We start from the raw sequence: 21,769 nt of genomic DNA, 5'->3' as shown, positions 1-21,769 counted from the left end.
AATAAATAAAATAACAAATTCAAAAAAGATGAAGAAAAACAAAATTTTAATTTTATTCTAGATTATATTTTGCTGGAAATAAGAATGCAATATAATATTTGATTTATTATTTTTTTTAAATACATTTATATCATATGTATTTTTTTCTTTGAAAATTTTCCATATTATTATTTATTAACAGTCACTTACAATAATAGAGAAAATAAAGTAAGAAATTTACATATTATTATTATGATATAAATTTATATCATATGTATTAAATTTTTTAATTATTATTTTTTACATTAAAATATTAATTATATATAAATATGTGTATTGGATTAGATAAATTAATTGCATCAACAGACTAAAATTTAAAATTAATTGTCATAATATTGTTGGTCAATTAATTGACATATATACCGTTACACGCGTACTGGTAAAAAATGTTTATTTTTTCTTACACCTGACACTGACGCACACACTTCTCTAGAATTATTTTTTCTTTTTTCTTTTTTCTTTTGACATTTTATTTTTCTCTCTCCATTCTCTCCATGCATTAGTAATAATGAGTCTCACCATTCTCTCTAAATATATGATATGACATATCATTATAATAGCATATATATATATAGGGACATGATTTGGTCCCGTTATGCCAAAATAGGGAATACAATCCCTGATTGTACTGTAGCCGTTGGATTGAATTGGGGGTTGATCTAAGGGCTGGGGTTAAAGTAGGGGTAGTTAGGGGGGGAAAAATGGTAACCGGTTGGTTTTTTGTATTTTAAATTAATTAATTTTTAAAAAAACTGACACCGATTGACGTTTGATGTACGTGACAGTTACCAATTTTTGAAAATACATTAGTCTTTCCTTCTTCTTCTTCGTGGGTATAAAGAGTTAGGTTTATTTTAGGGCAGTTGTTATTTTCTTTTTCTTCTTCAAATTTTCTTCTTCTTCTTCTCATTTTCTTCTTGTTCTTCGAATTTTCTTCTTCTTCTTCCCATTTTTTTTTTGTTCTTCACATTTTCTTTGGGAGAGGAAACTGTAGTACTTTCAGAGTTGGTGCACTTGGTTTTGTTTGTCTCTGGCTCCTTCTCCGAACGAGGTGGGTTTGTACAAGTAATTTTCTCATTCTTTTGCATATTGTTTGATATTTACTTTAGATAATGTTAGATACTAGTTAGGAAGGAGGTCCTGACTGCCATTCCTCGTGATTTTTTATTTTTCAATCAATAAAGTACTAAAAAATTATATAGAAATTTGTTGGTGTTAATCTGTTTTCAGAAAAAAAAAAGTTGTTGTTACAGTAAAACGTTGTATGTGTTCTCCTTCGTTATATTTTACATATTATTGTTATTTTTTTTATTAAAATGGAATTTTTGTTGTAAAATATATAGTCAAAAAAGTGGAAATTTCAAAGTTATGCAGATAGAACAAGAAAACTTAATTTGTTTCTCAGTTTGGGTTAAGTTGGATAGTAATGCATTTGTCATTCATGGAAAAAGAAAACTTAATTTGTTTCTCAGTTTGGGTTAAGTTGGATAGTAAAGTATTTGTCAAAATTGTGATGTGGTGTTCAATCCGTGTATTTGCATTGCGTATTTATTTTTTCTGTTCCATTTTTGGTTTATTGAGTAGTTTTAATCCGTTTTACAGGCCTTAAATCTGCTTATTCAAGAAGTTTTGATTCACGGGTTGCAGAAAATTGAAGGTACATTTTATGTTCCCCAATTTTACACAGTACTAGGAAGTAGTTTTGATTCGATTCATGTGTTTACCCTTTTTGTTTGTTGATTTATTGTGAAAGTGTGTTGGATTAATTTATACCCTTGCAGTGAAACAATTTTAATGAAAGAATGTAATGAAAGAAAGAAAAACAATGTAAACATTGGTATGTACAGTGTTGCTGAAAAATAATTGTTTTCGGAAATCAATTTTATTGACCAAAAAAAAAAATTGAAAGAAAGGAAAACAATGAAATGGTGATGGCTGTCATGTGTTGGGTAGTGAGTGATTTTTGTACTTTAATTAGAAGTTGTAGTTTGTATTTTCCTATTGTTATGAATTTATTTTGAAAAATTGGATGGTTTAGACAGAAGATTCATGAGTTAATGAGATACACTATTGATAAAAACTATGGCGAGCTTTGTTTTTTTGTGTATATCAATTATTGGAAAAGTTATTGAAATGGTTATGACAGTTAGTAGTGAAGCATTGTTTTGTTAATTCTGATATTAAATGTTTTCCAAATGGCTTTGTACTCTGTTCATCATGAATTAAGAGGTACAAGGTACCTAGATTGGTTAAGTTTGGGGGAATTTTGTCTATTCATGTGTGTGCTTTATGTTGTTGGTTCTCACGAATTGTACCAACTCGTTTGTACCACTTTTTGGTTATGAGAGTTAGTAGTTAAGTGTTGTTTTGTTCATTGTTTTGGTTGTGGAAGTGTTGTCGTATAAATTTTGAGTATTGGAAATCATTTAGTTGAAAAGAGTTTCACATCATTTTAATGTACTTTAATGTGTAACATGCAAGAAGCATGAAATGTGTGTTTGAAATCTGAATTTTTCCAATGCCGAATGGTTAAGTTGATTTGCTGTGATTTTGGGTGATTACAATGCACGATTTTCATTGTGTTTTGGTCAATTTTTTTTTTTATATAGTGTATTTGTTGAAATATGTAGTCCTTATTGTTTAAATTTGTTTATCTTTAATTTGGTTAGGTTCATCATACATGGCTGGGAAACGCAAAAGGAAAGGGGGAAATGAACCCGTAAAGAAGGATGTCACCCCCGAGCCGAACGATAATGCGGTTGGTTGGAGAAATTTCTTGTAAGTTTTGAATGATGGATAGTTGTTTACTCGTGTGATTGATGGTTGACATTTATTTTATTATATATTTGATTGAAATTATGTCCATATGTAGCAATGCGAACTACAAAGCCCTTCGAGCAGCTGAGAAGGGATTAACTGAGAAAGAGGTTTGATGTCGACTGTTACTTAATTTTTTTATATCAATTGTCTGTAATTGACGTAGGGTTGTTTGACGTACTTTACGATTCTTTCCATGTACTCTGTAGTTGATGTAAGTTTGCCTCATATTACAGGCTACCGACAAATTAAAAGTGCAATATAAAGGTTTCACCGACGAGGAGAAGTCTGAGTGGAGAAGCTATGACCCTAACCCTAATCCCGCTAAGAAGGCTGTGCAAACAAGGGGGAGGAAACCAAAGGCAGCTGATGCCAAGGGGAAGAAAGTGGAGGTGGATGAGGAAGAGGGTGCTCCTGATAGTGAAGAAGCATCTGTGTACGGTCGATGCTCCTTCAACCGTTTAATGAGGATTTGCAAGAACCTGAACCTGGAGCAGAAAGATGTGATCCAAAATGCTGGATTTGGATCATTCATCAGAGAGGATGCACCATACGTTGACACCCGACTAGTGAGTTGGTTAATCAAACATGTTGACCCAACCACTAGCATACTGGATTTGTATGGGAGGAAAATTCACTTATCTGCCGCGATGTTCGGAGATGTTATGGGGGTGGACGACGGAGGGGATCCTGTAGTCACCGAGGGTGATAGTGACACTCGATATCTGGAGGAGATATTGAACGTTGTCGAGTACACCGTGTCCTTGACAATGTTGGAGAAATCTTTGTTGGAGTGCGTTGAGGCAGACAGCCTATTTCTCATTAAATTTTCTTTGGTGGTCATAGGGACAGTCCTTGCGCCGAAAACGGGGGTCGATATCACTTCGGGGTACTTGCACTCCCTTAGGGTTACCAGGGACATTCGCCACAAGAACTGGGCGACTGCGGGGTTCAGGTATCTGATGAACTCAATTTTCAGATTCCGAAATAAGGCGACGAAGAATGTATCTGGCTGCACCTTATTCCTCCAGGTACATTGATTTTGTTATCTTTCAATTATGTAAATGTGTTTATTCAGTTTATAATATAATATTGTCATTTATTAGTCGAATGTATTACCAATACATTGTTTGTTTGTGACAGTTGGTGTACTTGACTCACGTGGAGTGGAACTTTGGATATGTCGACCGAACAGTGCTCCCCGTTGATTTTTGGGGTAGTAAACAATGTAAGTCCGCTTACAAATTTGTGAAAGACAATGGGGGTCCCAACAGCGACAAGGTACATCGAATTTTGGTTACAATGTGGTAAAGTGATTTCAGTTGATATTAATTATTTTGGGTTTGAAAAATTAAATTTGTTATGTTTAACAGATAACGCTCACTTCGAATCCCGTAATACTGCCCAACTACTACTCGGACTCGGAAGGAAGAAAGAGCAGTGACCACTTTGTCAGCTCTATCAACGAGTTGAAGGAGTACATCTCGAATGAGTTAAAGTCTCAGTTGAGATCATTTTCTTTGAAATTTATGGACAAAGGAGAAGGTGTAGGTGGTATTGACCGAGAGTTGGAGGAGGATGCTGCTGCGGAAACGGGGAAGAAGGCGGAGTGCAGCCAGGCCGTGGAGGAGTCCCCGTTGAAGTCCCCTGTCCGTTCGAAGACTAATGTTGTTGGTCTATCCGACGAAAATGTGGTGGATTCTGTAAGTACGCCTTCACTATCTGTTACAAAATCTGTTGAAGATGAAGGTGCTGCACATAAGACCTTCGACGATGAGGACTTTGATATACTCGAAGTGGCATCTTTCTGGAATAAAGGCAAAGCCCCCGTCAAATCAAAGAAGTCACAGTCGGAGAATGTGCCTTTAATTGAGGATGACTTCAACGATAAGGCGTACGAGCAATTCATTGAGTCGGGCAGAACTGTTGTCGGGCCATTCAAGACGAAGGAAGCGATCCCCCGTAACCAATATGGGTTTTACAAGTTTATTTTTAGCAACACGTTAGATCCGGGGTAAGTAAATGTTATTTTCGTATTTCTCATTATGATATACTTGTAGAAATTTTTAATAACAGTTACATTGATTACAATTGAATCAGATATGTGCTTGCGAAATTTCGAAAGTTTGAAGTGGATAGGAGGTGCATGGCATCGTTGCGACCGTTGCGAGAAGTTGAGGGATCCGTAAGTGTCAAAGTATTAACTAAATATGTATCATTTATTGTACATGTGTAAATCATATTTCATTTTGTTGCAGATCATTGACTGTTTTTCTATACTAATGAACAAGTACGAACGTGATAGTCGATTACCTGACCAACCTCGTGTTTGGTACATGCCCACTCGCATCTCGGTAATTGCTTTGCTGTACAGCTTATTTTAAATTTTGTAATTCAGTTTGGTTGTAATTTCTGTTACTTGAGAAGATGAACAATGCTTTTGCAGCAAAAAACTCTCGGTTCGTTTAATGTGAAGAGGATTGCGAAAGACCGGGAGTGGTCAAAACTGTTTTACGAAGACAACTTCGAAAAATGCGTCAAGGTACTTCATCATATACACATGGTCGTTCTTAATTGTAATTTTGAAAAGTGAGATATGTTAGCGATGCATATTGGTCATTGTAGTGTCGAATATCTATATGGTGTGTAATTTCAATTTATTTTTGACTTTATTGTTCCTCTATTCAATTGTAGATGTTTGTGCCGGTGTTGACTCTAGAAGGTGCACCACATTGGTTTGGTGCCGAAGTAAATATGAAGTCGAAGGTTGTCTCATTTATGGACTCCCTACACACCGCAATGAATGAGAAGTATCGTGTGGAGGCTACGAAAGAAATGGTCAACTTGCAAAGTTTCATTGTTTGATGTGAATAACTCATTGTGTACTTGACTCTAACTAATTGTATACCTTTGCAGTTGTCGACGTTGGACCTTTTGTTTGAGGAGAATAGGTCGAAGAATGTGACTTTCGTGGATTTCAGAATTGACAGGAAAGATCGCGGGCTTCCTCAACAAGACAATGACCGAGATTGCGGAGTATACGTCATGAAGTACATGGACGCTGTGGCCAATGAGGAAGAAGTAGTTGATGAGGTATACCACTTTTTAAATATTTCAGAATGTACTACGCAAGTTTGATTGAGATTAACGTTGTGTAATTTAAATTTTATTCGGTGTTTTACTGTGAAGTTGATTAGAGTTAATTACATTTTCTAAGTTTTTGTTTTTGTTTCTGTATTGTGGCACAGTTTCACCCGGTTGAGGCACGTTTGGAAATCGCTGCGAGGATCATAACTGATGAACAAAATGAAATTCGTACCAAAGTGGTTGAAGATCGTAGGGCTGCACAAGGCAGCTCATTTGCATCGTCCTCGGCCCCTTTGCGTAGTCCGTCAAAGTCTCCACGCGATCCTCGGTTCAGTACAGCGAAGTCTCGCAATGCAAACATGTTTCCCCCGTCAAGAGCCTCCCCTAGGCTTCAGTCTACCAAGACTAAGATTTCATATGGTGAATAGTGTGTGAAAAACACTTGTGTTATTAATAGGTTGTGTTATTAATAGGTCGTGTGATTAGTGTGTTGTGTAGTTTGGATTTGGGAGCATAGGTTGTGTTATTTGTGTGTTGTTTAGTTTGGATTTCGGAGCATTTGGATTTAGACATCTGTTTTTATTAGTTCACGTTTGGAACTGGTTATTATGTTGACAAACACTTGTGTTTATTTTAGTTTTGACAATATATTAAACCATACTTAGCAAATCTTTGTACTCATACCATAACAACTCTTACAATGTACCCATACTTGAAAGTAGTTGATCGTACTTCACGAAATTATTTAACCGTAAAACAAAGGTGACTTCTTAATTTTCTTTATTTGTTTTTTTGGTGAAGAGGTGACTTCTTCTTAATTATTTGAAGGAAATCATGTTACTTGCCTAATCTTACCAAATCTTTGTAGTCATTAAACTTTAAACCGATTTTTCCTTAAACCGTATTTTCAAAACACATGTACTATGACATTACAAATAACGACAAAGGTCACTTGTTAATTGTTTGATGTTAGTTACCAAATCTTTGTAGTCATTCAACTTTAAACTGAGTTTTGAGAACATTTAAAAAAAAAAAGATTGAAACCATACCATATCAACTCCCATTACTCTAACCAAATGTACCATTACTCTAACCAAATGTAAATAAACAATAGCCCCCTTAAATATGGTTTTTCATAACATAGTAATGAGGAAAAATATGGAATATAGAACATTCTCATTGCGCTACTTCACATAACAAATACGAAGATGTGAATAATATACAATTTTGCAACTTCACATTGAACCCATTGACGAAATTTGCTACAGAAATTAGAAATGTAGAAAACATAAAATTTTGAGAACGTTGTGGGTACTTCATACCAAATGAAATTTTCGTCATCATCCACACGGTTCTATTAAGATCTACACAATTAAGTTAAACAAGTTTTGAGAACATAAGACATACAAAACATTTGCATTTTGGGACAACCCATATCTTCAACGCAATATAAGTTGGACAATGATGAGAAGGCAAATAAAAATGATAAAAATTAATTTTCTAATAACATTCTCATTGCGTTTCTTATCTTCTTCGAAAATCTTGATTTGGTTTCGCAATCCAGGTGTAGCATCTGTACTTCTCTTACCATGTGATTTATCGATCCAACAAAAGTAATCACATCCTCGACTTTCATCGTTCTCCTGAGTTGAAAATAACCCTATTAGTTTATCATGGCTGCCTAAGTACAGAAAACATAAATGAGAAGTACTTTTGAATCTAAAAAGACAAAACTCTTACATAGTGTGGACATCCGAAGAATCGACGACCAGGATTTGCTCTACTACTAGAAGTCCAAACATAAGCTAGATCACCACAGTAGCAATGGGGGTGTCCCTGAAGTGAATTTCTCCAAGGCGGACCACCCCCATCGAACCCGCATGAGTCTTCTCCACCACCAGCCACCATGTGCGATGTACTATAATTTCTGAGTGAGGTGTACAAATTTTTTTTTTTTTTTTCTAACTATGGTGGAGATAATGTGTGTCACTCACAAGTAAAGGGGGCACCTGTTTATATATAGGCTGTTCCAAATGAGTTAGTGGTGGGAAAATGAATTTTTTTAAAAAGTTTTCTAACATTATCAATCTTGGTGCCAAAATAAACCCCAATTTCAAAACCTAATTCGTACAACATAATAGGGCATGGCTGATTGTTTCGTTGGGAAGCGTATCATGTCATGTCTCAACCGGTCCTTTCTTTTAAAATAATATTTTAGTGTTGTGTGAATTGACAAGGTCCATCAATTGAACAAAGGTACGTCCCATATTACATTACTAAATATTTGTTAAATCCATTAAATAATATTAGTAGGGATGCCAATATTAGTAAACATTAAATATTTTAATTTACGTTGATTGAAATTTAATTTTTCACAATTGTTACTCAAGTTTTGTTGTATTTGTGATAGTTTAATTATTGGTAATAGTCCAAATGGAAAAAACAGTACCGCATCGCACCATTTTCCGCAGTGCGAGTTCTGCGATTTTTAGTTTCGCGGTGCGACTGCGGTTTGAGAAATTGGAAAAACCGCATGTATGGATTGGTTAAAAAAAAAAGGGTCAAAAACTACACTACCGACACTGCAAACACCCGAATATATTATTACCACACTTAATGATATAAAAATACAAACAAATACATTTATAAAAGTCTTCGATTAATATTTCTTTATAATTATGTAGTTTTTTTTAATATTATATATAAAAAAAAATAATGTTGTCTACGGTGAACATCCCGTTACTATCGTATCTCCGTCATGAAGCCGAAAATTACATGTTGGAATATTTTTTACAAATTTACAATTCTTCACGGGGTTCGTTATGGTAACAATGAACATCCCGTTACTATCGCATCTCGACACACGGAGTTAATGCGAGTCACAGTAAGTACTCAGGTTAGCATTGGTGTAGCAGAGTCACTATCCTCAGGATCAACTCACTGAACGTCCTCTCGGGCTAGGGTTCTAATGAGCGGCAGTCAACCTTTCGTAGCACTCACACTGTTACAGGCGGTGTTTTCTGGTTAATGCGAGTCACAGTAAGTACTCAGGTTAGCATTGGTGTAGCAGAGTCACTATCCTCAGGATCAACTCACTGAACGTCCTCTCGGGCTAGGGTTCTAACGAGCGGCAGTCAACCTTTCGTAGCACTCACACTGTTACTGGGGTGTTTTCTGGTTAATGCGAGTCACAGTAAGTACTCAGGTTAGCATTGGTGTAGCAGAGTCACTATCCTCAGGATCAACTCACTGAACGTCCTCTCGGGCTAGGGTTCTAACGAGCGGCAGTCAACCTTTCGTAGCACTCACACTGTTACTGGGGTGTTTTCTGGTTAATGCGAGTCACAGTAAGTACTCAGGTTAGCATTGGTGTAGCAGAGTCACTATCCTCAGGATCAACTCACTGAACGTCCTCTCGGGCTAGGGTTCTAACGAGCGGCAGTCAACCTTTCGTAGCACTCACACTGTTACTGGGGTGTTTTCTGGTTAATGCGAGTCACAGTAAGTACTCAGGTTAGCATTGGTGTAGCAGAGTCACTATCCTCAGGATCAACTCACTGAACGTCCTCTCGGGCTAGGGTTCTAACGAGCGGCAGTCAACCTTTCACATCACTCACACTGTTACAGGCGGTGTTTTCTGGTTAATGCGAGTCACAGTAAGTACTCAGGTTAGCATTGGTGTAGCAGAGTCACTATCCTCAGGATCAACTCACTGAACGTCCTCTCGGGCTAGGGTTGTAATGAGCGGCAGTCAACCTTTCGTAGCACTCACACTGTTACTGGGGTGTGTACTCAGTTCATCATGAAGCGTACCGGATTCACTATTCTACAGTAATGATCATTTAAGTCTAGCGACGGCTACTCTGCGAAGAGTCACGTCAATCATAAGAAAAAAAGGACATTCTCCATAAAAACCCTACAGCACCTAGGGATTTCACCATGCATCACCCATGGTATATTCATCGGAAATGCCCAACTTTATGGATACTTACAGACACATGTGTAAGTACAACTCTAGGGATTGCCCCACTCAAACACTATAAATACCCCTCAAAGCTCATTTAATGGGGTCGGAGAATCTTGGCCGCTAAGAGCAAACAGAGAAAAAACTCACCAAGAACATTCTTTGTATTAAAGAGAGAAACATTCTCCCAAGTGTAAGAGCTGTATTAAAACATCCATAAATATCAGTGGCTCGTGGACTAAGGCTCATTAACGCCCCAACCACGTAAAAAGTCTTCATCTCGCTTTCTTATAGCTCATTATTATATTCATATTTTATTAGTTGCCGAAAACCTCGGTCAACAACTAGAGTCACTTCTTGTCTTAAAGTACTATTGTATTCATAACATTATACAGTTTTGTTATTAAATATCTATATTTATATAGTATTCAAAAAATTATTGTAATCAATGGCGGTACTATGTTGCTGGGACCATGGCCCCTCCTCACATTTTGATTTTTAAATGTATATCTATATTAATTGCTTTTTTTTTAAATATATATTTCTTGATAGAAAATTGACTATTTCAAAACTCAAAAGCTCATAAATGGGCCAATGATTATTTATGCTTTTATACTAAAACAATTTTGTTTAGAATTGTATCAATATCGTTCTGGTAGACGTGCTATCTATTTCGGCATCTAAAAAAGTTTTGGAAAATTTTACAATACACCACTCCTTTTTAAATGAATATATTGATGCACCATATTTGTTTTAGAATCTAAATAATTTTCTAGTCAAATTTTTTCTTATGGTCGTGTACGTTATTTCTATTTAAGATATCCTGTAAAATTTTAAGAAATTTGAAAAATTTTAACACGCCGAAAAATAGGATTCAAAAAGTGTGTTGCACACGTGACTATTTTATTTTATAAGCGTGTGAAATAGATTGTTTGAACACTACTTTCTATATTGTAAATTATTCCGAATTTGTCACAATTTTATAGAATATCTTAATTAACTATAACGTAAACGAATATGAATATGAAAAAAAATTACACTTCAAATTTATTCTCAATGTCGAAATAGGTAAGGGTGCATTACTGCACCCCTTTTAAGGGGGTGCATTGTAGAATCACCCAAAAATTTTTGGTCTTTTTTTTTTTTCATAATCGCATACGATGTACTTATTTAGGACCATATATAAAATTTTCAAAAAATTTTTAATAGTTTACAGTACCGAAAATAAAGCTCAAATAGTTATTTACCACACGTATAAGAAAAAATTTCGTATATTCAACTAAATATTTAAACCTTATTTTTTACACTATATACTATTCGAAATTTTCTAAAAATTTTCAATAATTGTAATGTACGCAATTATGGAAAAATAGTTCACTAAAAGTTGTCCTGAATGCTAAAACAAATACAACCCCTTAAGGGGTATACTATAAATTTACCCTATGCTCTCAATGTACTAAATTCTTCATATTTGTCCTACAAAAGAACAAAAAATCTTTATCCTTATGCTAAAAAAAATCAACATACTTAGGCCCCTCCTAAGACTAAGGGCTGGTTCCGCCACTGATTGTAATCTTGATTCCAACGATTGATACGTTAATGTAATCTTACAAAAAATATTGCAATATTTACTCCAACGAATAATATTTTAATGAAATATTAAAATCGTATTTAAATAAATATTGAGTTTTCATTATTAGTAAACATCCTAATTTAATTTCTTATTCATTTGGCCACACATGTTTAATTGGACATAATATTAGGATATTTGTTGCTACATGTGATAACAATGGGAGCAACATTTACCTTATTTAAATACATAATTTTTGTTTAGCACAGTGAACCAATTCAATGTTGTCACCGAGCATGCATATTGGTTCCAATTACGTCTTCCAAGGAAAAGTTAGTAGGGGGTTGGGTTTGTTGATACTACGTTTTTCAAGGGATTGAAAAAGTCAAATAAATAGCTTTAGGTTATTTGTAGCCGTACCTAGGGTTATATTATTAATTATTATTTTTAAATTTTTGTGAAGACTACACTCAACAATCACATCCACAAGTACTATATATACCCCTCTCCCTCTCCTTACTCCTTCACAATTTCGTAGTGTTTTCTACCCTACAGAACTCACTCCCTATATGTAGACGTGTGTATAATATATTAAAAAAATAAATTATGTATTGTTGTTGCACCAAAGTGAAGATGTGCAAACAGAAGGATTGGTATGCACTGCAACCGTGTGTTGTAGGTGCATCAAGGGAATTTCAGCAATTCAATAAATCATCTCATAACAAATTTTGGTAATAACTCAACTCTTTATGTCTATTTATTTCAATATTATATTATTACAAATTGTTTCTTAAAAATTTTATGTATGTGGTACATGTGTATTCAGTAAATGTTGACGAAGGTTTGGGATGGGTGGACTAGGGTGGCGGGAACTACTTCCAAAACGGCCACCCAAATATGTCATCCTACCGAACCTTAACCTCCCGAGTGCACAAGGCGACCGAGGAATGAGTGTTATTATATTTGACACAACGGTGCGCCGTACTCTTGAAGAAAAGATATGCGGGAGGCGAATGTCAGCGTTTTTTACAGTCTTAGGTCAAATTGCTTCCTCATGTACAACCTACTGATTTGACCGTATATGGATTGATGGGAAAATATTATTAAAATGTTTATTATTTTAAAATACAAAAAAGGTCTTCCTCATTTATTTAAAATTGTTTTTTAGGGTTTTGAAGGATTTGTTGTTTACTTTAAGTGTTGAAATTATTATTTTATTGTAAAAACGTACTTAGCTGAGTTTTACATAGTTATATGTCACATCGTATGTACTGTTTGAGATTCTATTAACATTAAGTTTCTTTGATATTAACCCAGTGAAAATTCAAAATGTATATTTAAATGACACACATTATTTTCATTCATATTGACTTCAAAGGTTTGTATATTTAAATAACTATTTTTTATTTTATTAAAGAAGGTAATACATCCTACACATGTCAACTGATTATTGGACATTAGAATTCAAATACAAACTAATAACAACTTTTTCTCTCACAAATTGTACTAATTTCTTACACGTACAAACCGAACCAAACCATAACAAAACCGGTCAATAGGTTGGTTCAAATTACGTCTTCTAAGGAAAATTTATTAGTTGGTTGGGTATGTTGAAGTAACGGTTTTCAATGCATTGACAAAATCAGGTTTGTATTGGTGTCATATCACCCCATCTTTAGCCGTACTAGTTTCTATTAATTATTATTTTTTAATTTTTGAAAAGACTACACAACACAATCACATCCACAAGTACTATATATACCCCTCTACCTGTCCTTACTCCTTCACACCTCAATTTAGTATTGTTCTCTTTCCTAGAGAACTCACTCCCTTCCCGTACACATATGTGTAGGGATAATATATGAAAAAAATAAATTATGTATTGTTGTTGCACCGAATTGAAGATGTGTAAACGAAGGATTGGTATGCAATACAACCGTGTGTTGTATATGCATTAAGGAAATTTCGCAATTCAATCAATCATCTCATAATAAATCTGGGTAATAACTCAACTATTTTTGTCTACTTTTTTCAATATTATATTATTACAAATTGATTCTTAGAAATTTTATGTACGCGCTACATGTATATTCAGTAATGTTGACGAAGTGTTCGGACCGGTGGATTAGGCCGAGGGAACTACTTGAGACGCCGCCAAATCTCCCACCCAACCGAACCTACCCAACCTCCCGTAGTCCACAAGGCCATCGGCGGATGAGTGTAATCATATTTGACACAGCCGTCGGTGCGCCAAACACTGGACGAAAATCGACACGCGGGGTGGAAAACTAAAGTCTTGAGTCAGATAAAGCATCATGTGATAATAGTACTGATATTATAGTATATCTCAATACAACCTACATTTTTCAGTGTAAAAAACATCCTAATTAATTTATTTTGGGATACAACTAAGTTATGTACAAATTCTCGTTCTATTGTGTATGTCTTTGTAAATGTAAACTTAAATTTTATTTGGAATGGAAATATGTTCACTCAATATGTGCCATTGAGTTTCACTATTTCCAATAAGTTACGAACAACACTTGCAATGTCAGATTTTAAAAAATAATTCCAAAATAAAATAAGTGGATGAGCTAGGGTTTTCAAAGTAGATGGTACACCCTAATGTTGTGACCTTATACGGATTAATGGTACAAAATTAGTGAAATAATGACATATAATTACTATCAAGTAATTAGTAATACCTTTGAAATTATTAATTATTATTTTTAAATATTATTTAATTTGAAATTTGAACTCACTTCACAATTTGGGTTGGATTTTCCAAATGTCTTTTTCCAATGCATTGACAAAGTCATCTTGATTGATAGGGTGTACAGTCTAGTCAAATCGTGTTTTAAATGAAAATATTTAATATTAATTTTACCAACACGGATTCATAACATCTTAATGGTAATGGTAGTTGGGTGTTCACTTTTAATATTGGAAATTTGTAATGTTTAAATAAATATGTGAAAAATTGTAATGTGGTTCCCAAAAATTAATTAGCAAATATATTTGTGACGTATTTCAATGTACGGCAGAAGATGGATCTCCCATATCTCAATAAGTTCAAGTTTGAAAATAAAGTACATCAATATCTCAGGTGCACAGTACGTCACACCGTAAATACAGTATGGTGCAATTATGTTTACTCAATATTTGAATTTAATGAGATAATTAGAAGTTGTTGTCAAATGTAAACTATAATTTCGTACATATTTATTCGTAAAATACTTATTTTAATACAGTTTCAACCATTTCCTATTTACGAGTTGTACTAAATTTGGACTACTACCCATTCTTAATAGTCCACATTCTTATATTGTTGGGAATTATTTCAAAATTGTCCAAATATTGTAATCTTCTTACCCAAGTATGGACTATTAATTTCCTCTAATTTTAATTTACGCATACTCACTAAAAAAACCAATTGTCGTCTTATCAATATTTAATTTTCTGTCTACGTCCTACAGTGTACTCACTGACGTTAAATGGAATATTTCATATGCTTTAAATAACGTACGTCGAGATGTCACGGTGTAACGTCAAATCAAATTCGAGTACATGCGAGATCTCATGGGATTCCCCGATTTGAGTTAATTAAGATACTATATGCAAACACGAAACCTAGGTATATTACTTAAGGAGATTTAATATTTGTTGGCCGTAATATACTAATATCACATTTTTGTTATTAAAATTTGGACAAGTGAAATGTTAATAAATTATTGACTACTGAAATGAGTGGATGTCATATCACATTTTTTATTTCACCATTTAAACCATGTACTTATTATTTCAAGATGGTGATGTGACATTTTTTTTTTTACTTCAAATCTGGAAATTATTATTTAAATCAAAAAACCGTACGTACTATTCTTTTTAATAGAAAAATGTCACATCACATAGTACTTTTTTTATATTACTTAGATTTTGTTTGGATTTGATTCACTCTATTAACATTGGTTATCTAAATGGGTAAATTGGGATTTTTTAGATTGTCGTAAGTGGATATTACCATTGTCAAAATTTATTAACTATTAAATGGTTTAATTGGGAAAAAAAAAATCCATTATTAAATTACATGAACCGAATTACGTGTACATCAACCCACCAAACCACTATATAAGTAAAGGTTAGGTTTTACAAACTAAGCATTTATTTTGAAACCCCGTTTTACTATTTCCTAAATCAAATGGACCCTTACCAAAACTTCAACCCTTTTGAAACAAGTCCTCCAAAATCCCCACCGCATCCTTTCTCTTCCACAAGACCCGTAGGTACACCGTCACGGAGTCCAAGACTCCGTTCGCCTCCATGTCGGGATGTCCAAACCGTGCAAGGCCGGAGTCCGTTCTCCACGAACACGAAAAGCCGACAAGGAAGGCTCATTCACGAGCCACGGAGGCCAAGCAGAGTCGTACAACCGGCGGAACACCCGTACCATACAGCCCACTTCATGCAAGAAGCCAACACTTCAAGACAAAAATTAGAGGGTATCATGGATGACATTCTCGACTACACCGAGGTGTCCATACCCCACTACCCACTTCATGTAAAACAAGAATCACCAATCACTACTCCAAGAGAAACTCCTTCACGACCAAAGTCCCCGTTCATAGACAATAGCCCTCCGTCTCAACGGAAGTTCCCTCAAGTTATAGAACTTGATTGAACATCCGTTCGGTTTCAATCGTGGTATTTTATATATATGTAGTGTACTTTTGTTACAACTCATCTCATATGGCCGTTCTATCAACTTTTTGTTATGCCATTTAATGAGATTGAAGAACTTACCTCCATTATATATATAGTTGTGTGTAACTCTACTATATTATTTTAAGTCTATTTTCTTTACGTTTGCGGTTGTGATTTCACAATGATTCACTTCACTTTTAATTCCACAATTAATTAATGAGGAAAGTGACATTAATACCGCAAAATAAACCGAAGTACGTATTTCATAACAAATACCGATAGTACATTATAGCATCAAAATATAAAATAACATAACTTGGACACTAACACAAAGCATCATTTATCGTTTTTTGGAGAAGTAGCCACTCCTTCTTTGTCCCCAACTTCTACATCATCTCCATTTCGGTCCTCACCTTTGTCGGTCGAATCATTCATGTTGTCCCGTTCGGGTGATTTATTTGCACCGCAGCATTCACCCTCATCAAACGGTGAGGAAACGGAATTCGGGATAGCCTCTTCATCATTATCATCATCGAATCCCACATGCGGGGAAACTCATTAACACAAAGAAAGTTGTCTAACTTGCCGCCCATTGAAGCATTGTCCCGTCTCTCCATGTAGACATAAAGCGAGAGAAAGCTTCTATGAAAGATTCATAACGAATTATTTTTATGGACGCATCGTAATTAGTGTTTTTGCTTACGGCGTCTTCGTACCTACTATAGATACCTTCATTTGGTCCATTGAAAATAACCCGGTGGACTCGAACTCATACTTGATATATGTAATGCTAATAACTAAATTACAAGTTAATTTCTCTATAAACTTGAGGCCGGATTGGAAAACGTCTCAAGTGTGTTATATAAGTCGTGGAGAATAACCCTACAAGACGTTTTTTAGTTAGTCGTACTCAATCGGGATGTACTCCATTGGGCACATCCGATGTGTCAAAAGAGGGGTGGTTAAATTTCGAATTACACGGTTAAATACACGTGTAGGCGTACGTAGTATGGTCAAATGTCAACATTATTCATCAATCCCGTTTTCCCGTAAAACCTAATGTACTACGCATCTTGTTCTAACGTACAACGACGGTTTAATTCATAAGAAGATGTAGGTCAATGGCCCATTAATATCACCAACATATATAAATGGGAGAAACTACCCATTCTACTAAAAAATGTCATCAATTCATACAAAAAAAACATCCTTACTTTTCAATCTTTATTGTCCAGAAATACAAAAATGTACTATTACTTTTATCCTGACGTACGAAGTGGTTTAATTCATTAAAAAAGGTTGGTAAAGGCCCATTCATATAAGCCCAACAATTTTAAATGTTACCACCAACCCATACAACTCAACAAAATATCTAAACCCAAAAATCATACAATAACATTATTTTCCAATTAATTTATTCAAAAGTAAATGTAATTGTACTATTTTACTGTTCAAACGTACGAAGAGAGTGGAATAGAGTTTCCAATATTTGAGAGGCCCATTAATATCAGCCCAACACACTTAAATGTGATCACCAACCCATATTACTCTACAATCTGAGGCATTCAATCTCATAAAATCTAATTTAAATCGACTCACCACTATCTTTCCCTTAGTCTTCATCTCTAATTCTTCGATATCAATAACAATCGAACACTGTAACTCCACTCCAGTACATTAACGTCGAAGGAACAATTGGTTACTTATCAGTAAGTCCTTTTTTTTTATCTTTCTCGAAAACCATTCCTTACCTATTAACTTTATCATTTAATTTGTTAATTCAAACAGATACAATATGGAGGCCGAGTCTCGGGCGAGAGAACATGAATGAGGAACAAACCTACGAATGGGAAAGCATAACAACGCAGCTAAACATCACAAAACCAAGTGAATGAGATTCAAATATGTGACGTCCTAGGCAAGAGTCTCGACAACCGGGAAAATGGGAAGCATTCTACGAAATGTATGCGAAACGGTTGGGTTTCGGCACAAGAAAAGATGATGTACGACGTTCTCACGGAGTCATCGTAATGCGCAGTGGATTTGTTGTTCCGAGGGTTACAAAAGAATCACAATAACGGAAACACAAAGAAAAAAGAGACCTCATGATGTCACTAGAACCGGATGTCAGGCAGCATTACGTATTTTACTCACACAACCATCTAACACTTGGAAATGCAAAGAGTTCAGCACAATACACAATCACGACCTCGCTTCATCAAGTGAGGTACAATTTTTGAGATCATACCGAGTAGTGTCCGATGGCTTGCTTGCCCAAGTTAGGTCGATGAACTCAGTTGGAATTAAAACTGCCAACATAATGTCTCATGTTGCTTTGCAAAGTGGAGGTTACGAGAGAATGCCATGTCAACTTCGAGATGTCTACAACAGGGTTGCTGGTGCCAAGCGAGAAGAAAAGATAGAGACGGACTCGGAAGGAGCGTTGGGATTTCTTGATTGTCTCGCAGAGGGATCCAAATTTCTTCGTTGTATATCGAATTGGACGAGGAGAATCGATTGGCTAACTTATTTTGGGCGGATGGAAACTCACGTGTCGACTATGTGGCTTTTGGGGATGTACTAGGGTTTGATACCACCTACATGACAAATGAGTACAATAAGCCTCTCACTTCTCTCATTGGCGTAAACCACCATTTCAACACATGCATCTTCGGGTTCGCTCTACTCCTCCACGAGAAGCTTCCATCCTATCGTTGGCTACTTCAAAAATTTCTCGAATGCCATGGAGATAAGAAGCCAAATGTTGTAGTTACTGACCAAGATGTGGCCATGAAACAGGCCATCATGGAACACATGCCTGATGTGACACACCGTCTATGTGCTTGGCATCTCAATACAAATGCTTCCAAAAAGGTTAAAGATCCGATCTTCTTGAAAATGTTTAAAGATCTAATGTACAACTACTACGAGGAGGAGGATTTCGAAGCAAGATGGTTAGACGTCGTCCAAACCCAACAACTAACGAGATAATGAATGGTGCCAAACAACATTCGACACAAGAAAACAAGGCGTAAACTTATTTAAGTGGGTTCATTCGTTGCGGGAATGAGAACCACACAACGTTGCGAATCGATCAACTCGGCCACAAAAAAATTTTTAGAGAAGAATTATTGCTTGCGCGAGTTCGTAACAACCATAGATATGACAGTCTCAAAGCTCAGACACAACGAGACTGCAAATGACTTCAAAAGCAGATGCACTCGACCTCACCCACCTAATCCTACATGCTTGACCACGTACTACAACCAATGTGCTGAATTCTACACAAGAACTATGTACCACAAGGTTGCTGAGCTTGATTTAGAGAATAATTATTTTGTCATAAGTGAGGAGCAAGAAGGAGAGTGGCGTATATACACCATTGGAAAGTTTCGGCATCCGAAGTCCGATACCGAGTTCATTACCGTGAAGGCCAACGAGCACTACACCGTAGCCGCATGCTATATGAAAGTCGTGGGTACCCTTGTAGACATTTATGGGCTACAATGAAAAGATTAAACATCAGAAGAATACCTAATACTCTTCTCATGAAGCGATGGAGCAAATCCGCGAAGACAAATCTCCACCTACATTTTAACCCCAGAGCCCAAGAACAACAACACATTTATGAGATGGCTAGGTTTGGATCTCTCACCTCATTAACTTATAACTTGACTTTCTATGCAGCAAAAACAGAGGATTCGTACACGCGTGCAAAGGAAGAGATTGAACGGCTAACTCTAATGTTGAAGGAAGAATTTGAGATGAGTTCCAATCCGGAAGGACGTACGCCACAACCCGGAAGATATCGTAACAACCCCAACATTATTAAAGACCCCGAAGTTGTGAGAACAAAGTGGTACGGGAAATCCAAGGGAAGGACCGAACGGGGAGCGTATCCCAAGAAACTCAAGACATTGTCGCATTTGTCGCTCATCGAGTGCCATGATTATCGGCGGTGCCCAAACCGTCAACAGAATACTGGATCTCAGGGGCAACAGTCAGCACACAATCAACCAACAACTGACTCATTCAATGAACACTCCAACGCGTATTTCCCTGAACCGCCTTCCACCACACAAGAATCATACTATGGTCATTCATATATATAACTAGCTATTTTTAACCGTTGATGTTTTAAGGTTTATGACTCTAGTTATTGCTTCAAAAACTCTACATTTATATACTTCATGTTATGTTTGCCGTGTTTAAGGTATTTATCTCAACAAATCTCAAATTTATAATTAATGAACAAATAAATTATTTTACCCAAGAAAATTCAATCTTATAAGGTCAAAAATTTCCATAGTAATTGTATTTTTTTATACACAATAATAAAAATAAAAATAATACACCAACTTAAAACTCAATATATACCAACACATAATTTCATAATTTATAACAAATTATTCTTAACAATGTACTACGAAACAAATATGAATGTACTCTGTACGTGATATTTTGTACTCGGTACGTGATATTTTGTACACTAATTTTACTAAACAGCATGCATAAACAATTAATGTACTCGGTACGTGATATTATGTACTCAACTACAATTCCAAAATTACATACATGATGTAAAATACCAAAATAACCCCACTCCGACAACATGGACCCACTGCCTACAAAAGATATTTGTACAATTAACTGCCACGAACAGTAAAGCTGTTGTACTTTTTTTTACTTTAACTGACGTGAACAGTAATTAAATTGTACCTTTTTATTTTTTAATTAAAAATACAAATTTACAACCGGTTACCTAACCTAGAATAACCGGTTGCCAACTTAAATAAATAATTAAAAATTATAACTATTCTAACGTGGGACCTACCTGCCGTACACGGATTCCATTCCGTGTTTTGCACATTTGGGCACAAAATCGGCTGCCTATATATATAATTATACTTTTATTTTGTCATATCATTTAATTTTTTTTTTCCACACATATAATAAAATATTTAATATTTATTAAAAAAATTCTTTTAATTTTATTTTTTTAATTTAAAAAGTAAATATATATTAAATAACTTCATATTACTAAAAAGTATTTTTTTATATATTTTATTTATAAATAAATAAATAATATTTAAATTTAAATAAAATTTAATGTATCAAACAACTTAATAAATTATTAAAAAAAAATATATTTTTTATTTTTATATTAGACATTACAAGATTAAATAAAAAAACATTTTTATAAAGTTATTTTAATAGGTTTATAAAATAATTTGTAAATAAATTTAATAGTATCTGAAACATCATATAAGTTACATTAAAAAAAAGTAACCTCAAGGTATCTTAGACAATAAAATAACATAATATATCCTAAAAATATAAAAAAGAAACAGAAACGTTTCTTTTAATATTAGTTGTCTTTTTTTAGGGACAAAAAAATATATGTTTCTCACATATTAAAATGATTATTTTATTATTTATATATGTGTAAAATTTTGAAATAAATTTTTTAATAAAAAAGTAACCAATTAATATCTTATTCATATCAAAAGCAACTAAATAGTTGCTTTTTCAAAACTCCCAAAAAACGAAAATTTCTGGAAACGAGATTTTTCCAATTTTTTCCATTTTCG

At 34.8% G+C, this 21,769-nt stretch overlaps 1 protein-coding gene and 1 long non-coding RNA gene across 3 annotated transcripts; one reads left to right on the top strand and one right to left on the bottom strand.

The window, feature by feature from the left end:
* Positions 1-680: 680 nt before the first annotated feature.
* Positions 681-6,554, top strand: LOC115723732 (uncharacterized). The gene is made up of 13 exons (XM_061104272.1): positions 681-1,104; positions 1,642-1,696; positions 2,709-2,817; positions 2,912-2,966; positions 3,093-3,887; positions 4,000-4,137; positions 4,230-4,870; positions 4,957-5,041; positions 5,115-5,210; positions 5,303-5,398; positions 5,551-5,694; positions 5,773-5,949; positions 6,105-6,554. Exons 3-13 carry the CDS (start codon positions 2,720-2,722, stop codon positions 6,369-6,371), a joined length of 2,592 nt encoding a protein of 863 aa, XP_060960255.1. The 5' UTR covers positions 681-1,104; positions 1,642-1,696; positions 2,709-2,719; the 3' UTR covers positions 6,372-6,554.
* Positions 6,555-7,090: 536 nt separating this feature from the next.
* LOC133031046 (uncharacterized) lies at positions 7,091-21,058 on the bottom strand. 2 transcript variants are annotated; one of them, XR_009684565.1, is made up of 3 exons: positions 21,013-21,058; positions 7,684-7,967; positions 7,091-7,586 (listed from the first exon to the last, which is right to left on the bottom strand). It is a non-coding gene; the product is annotated as an uncharacterized LOC133031046 (long non-coding RNA). The 2 variants fall into 2 exon arrangements; XR_009684564.1 differs by lacking the exon at positions 21,013-21,058 and having other exon boundaries at positions 7,684-8,183.
* Positions 21,059-21,769: the final 711 nt, after the last annotated feature.

Source organism: Cannabis sativa, chromosome 9 (genome assembly GCF_029168945.1).
Source record: "Cannabis sativa cultivar Pink pepper isolate KNU-18-1 chromosome 9, ASM2916894v1, whole genome shotgun sequence".
Lineage (NCBI taxonomy): Eukaryota > Viridiplantae > Streptophyta > Magnoliopsida > Rosales > Cannabaceae > Cannabis > Cannabis sativa.
This window is presented reverse-complemented; position numbering and strand designations above follow the sequence as displayed.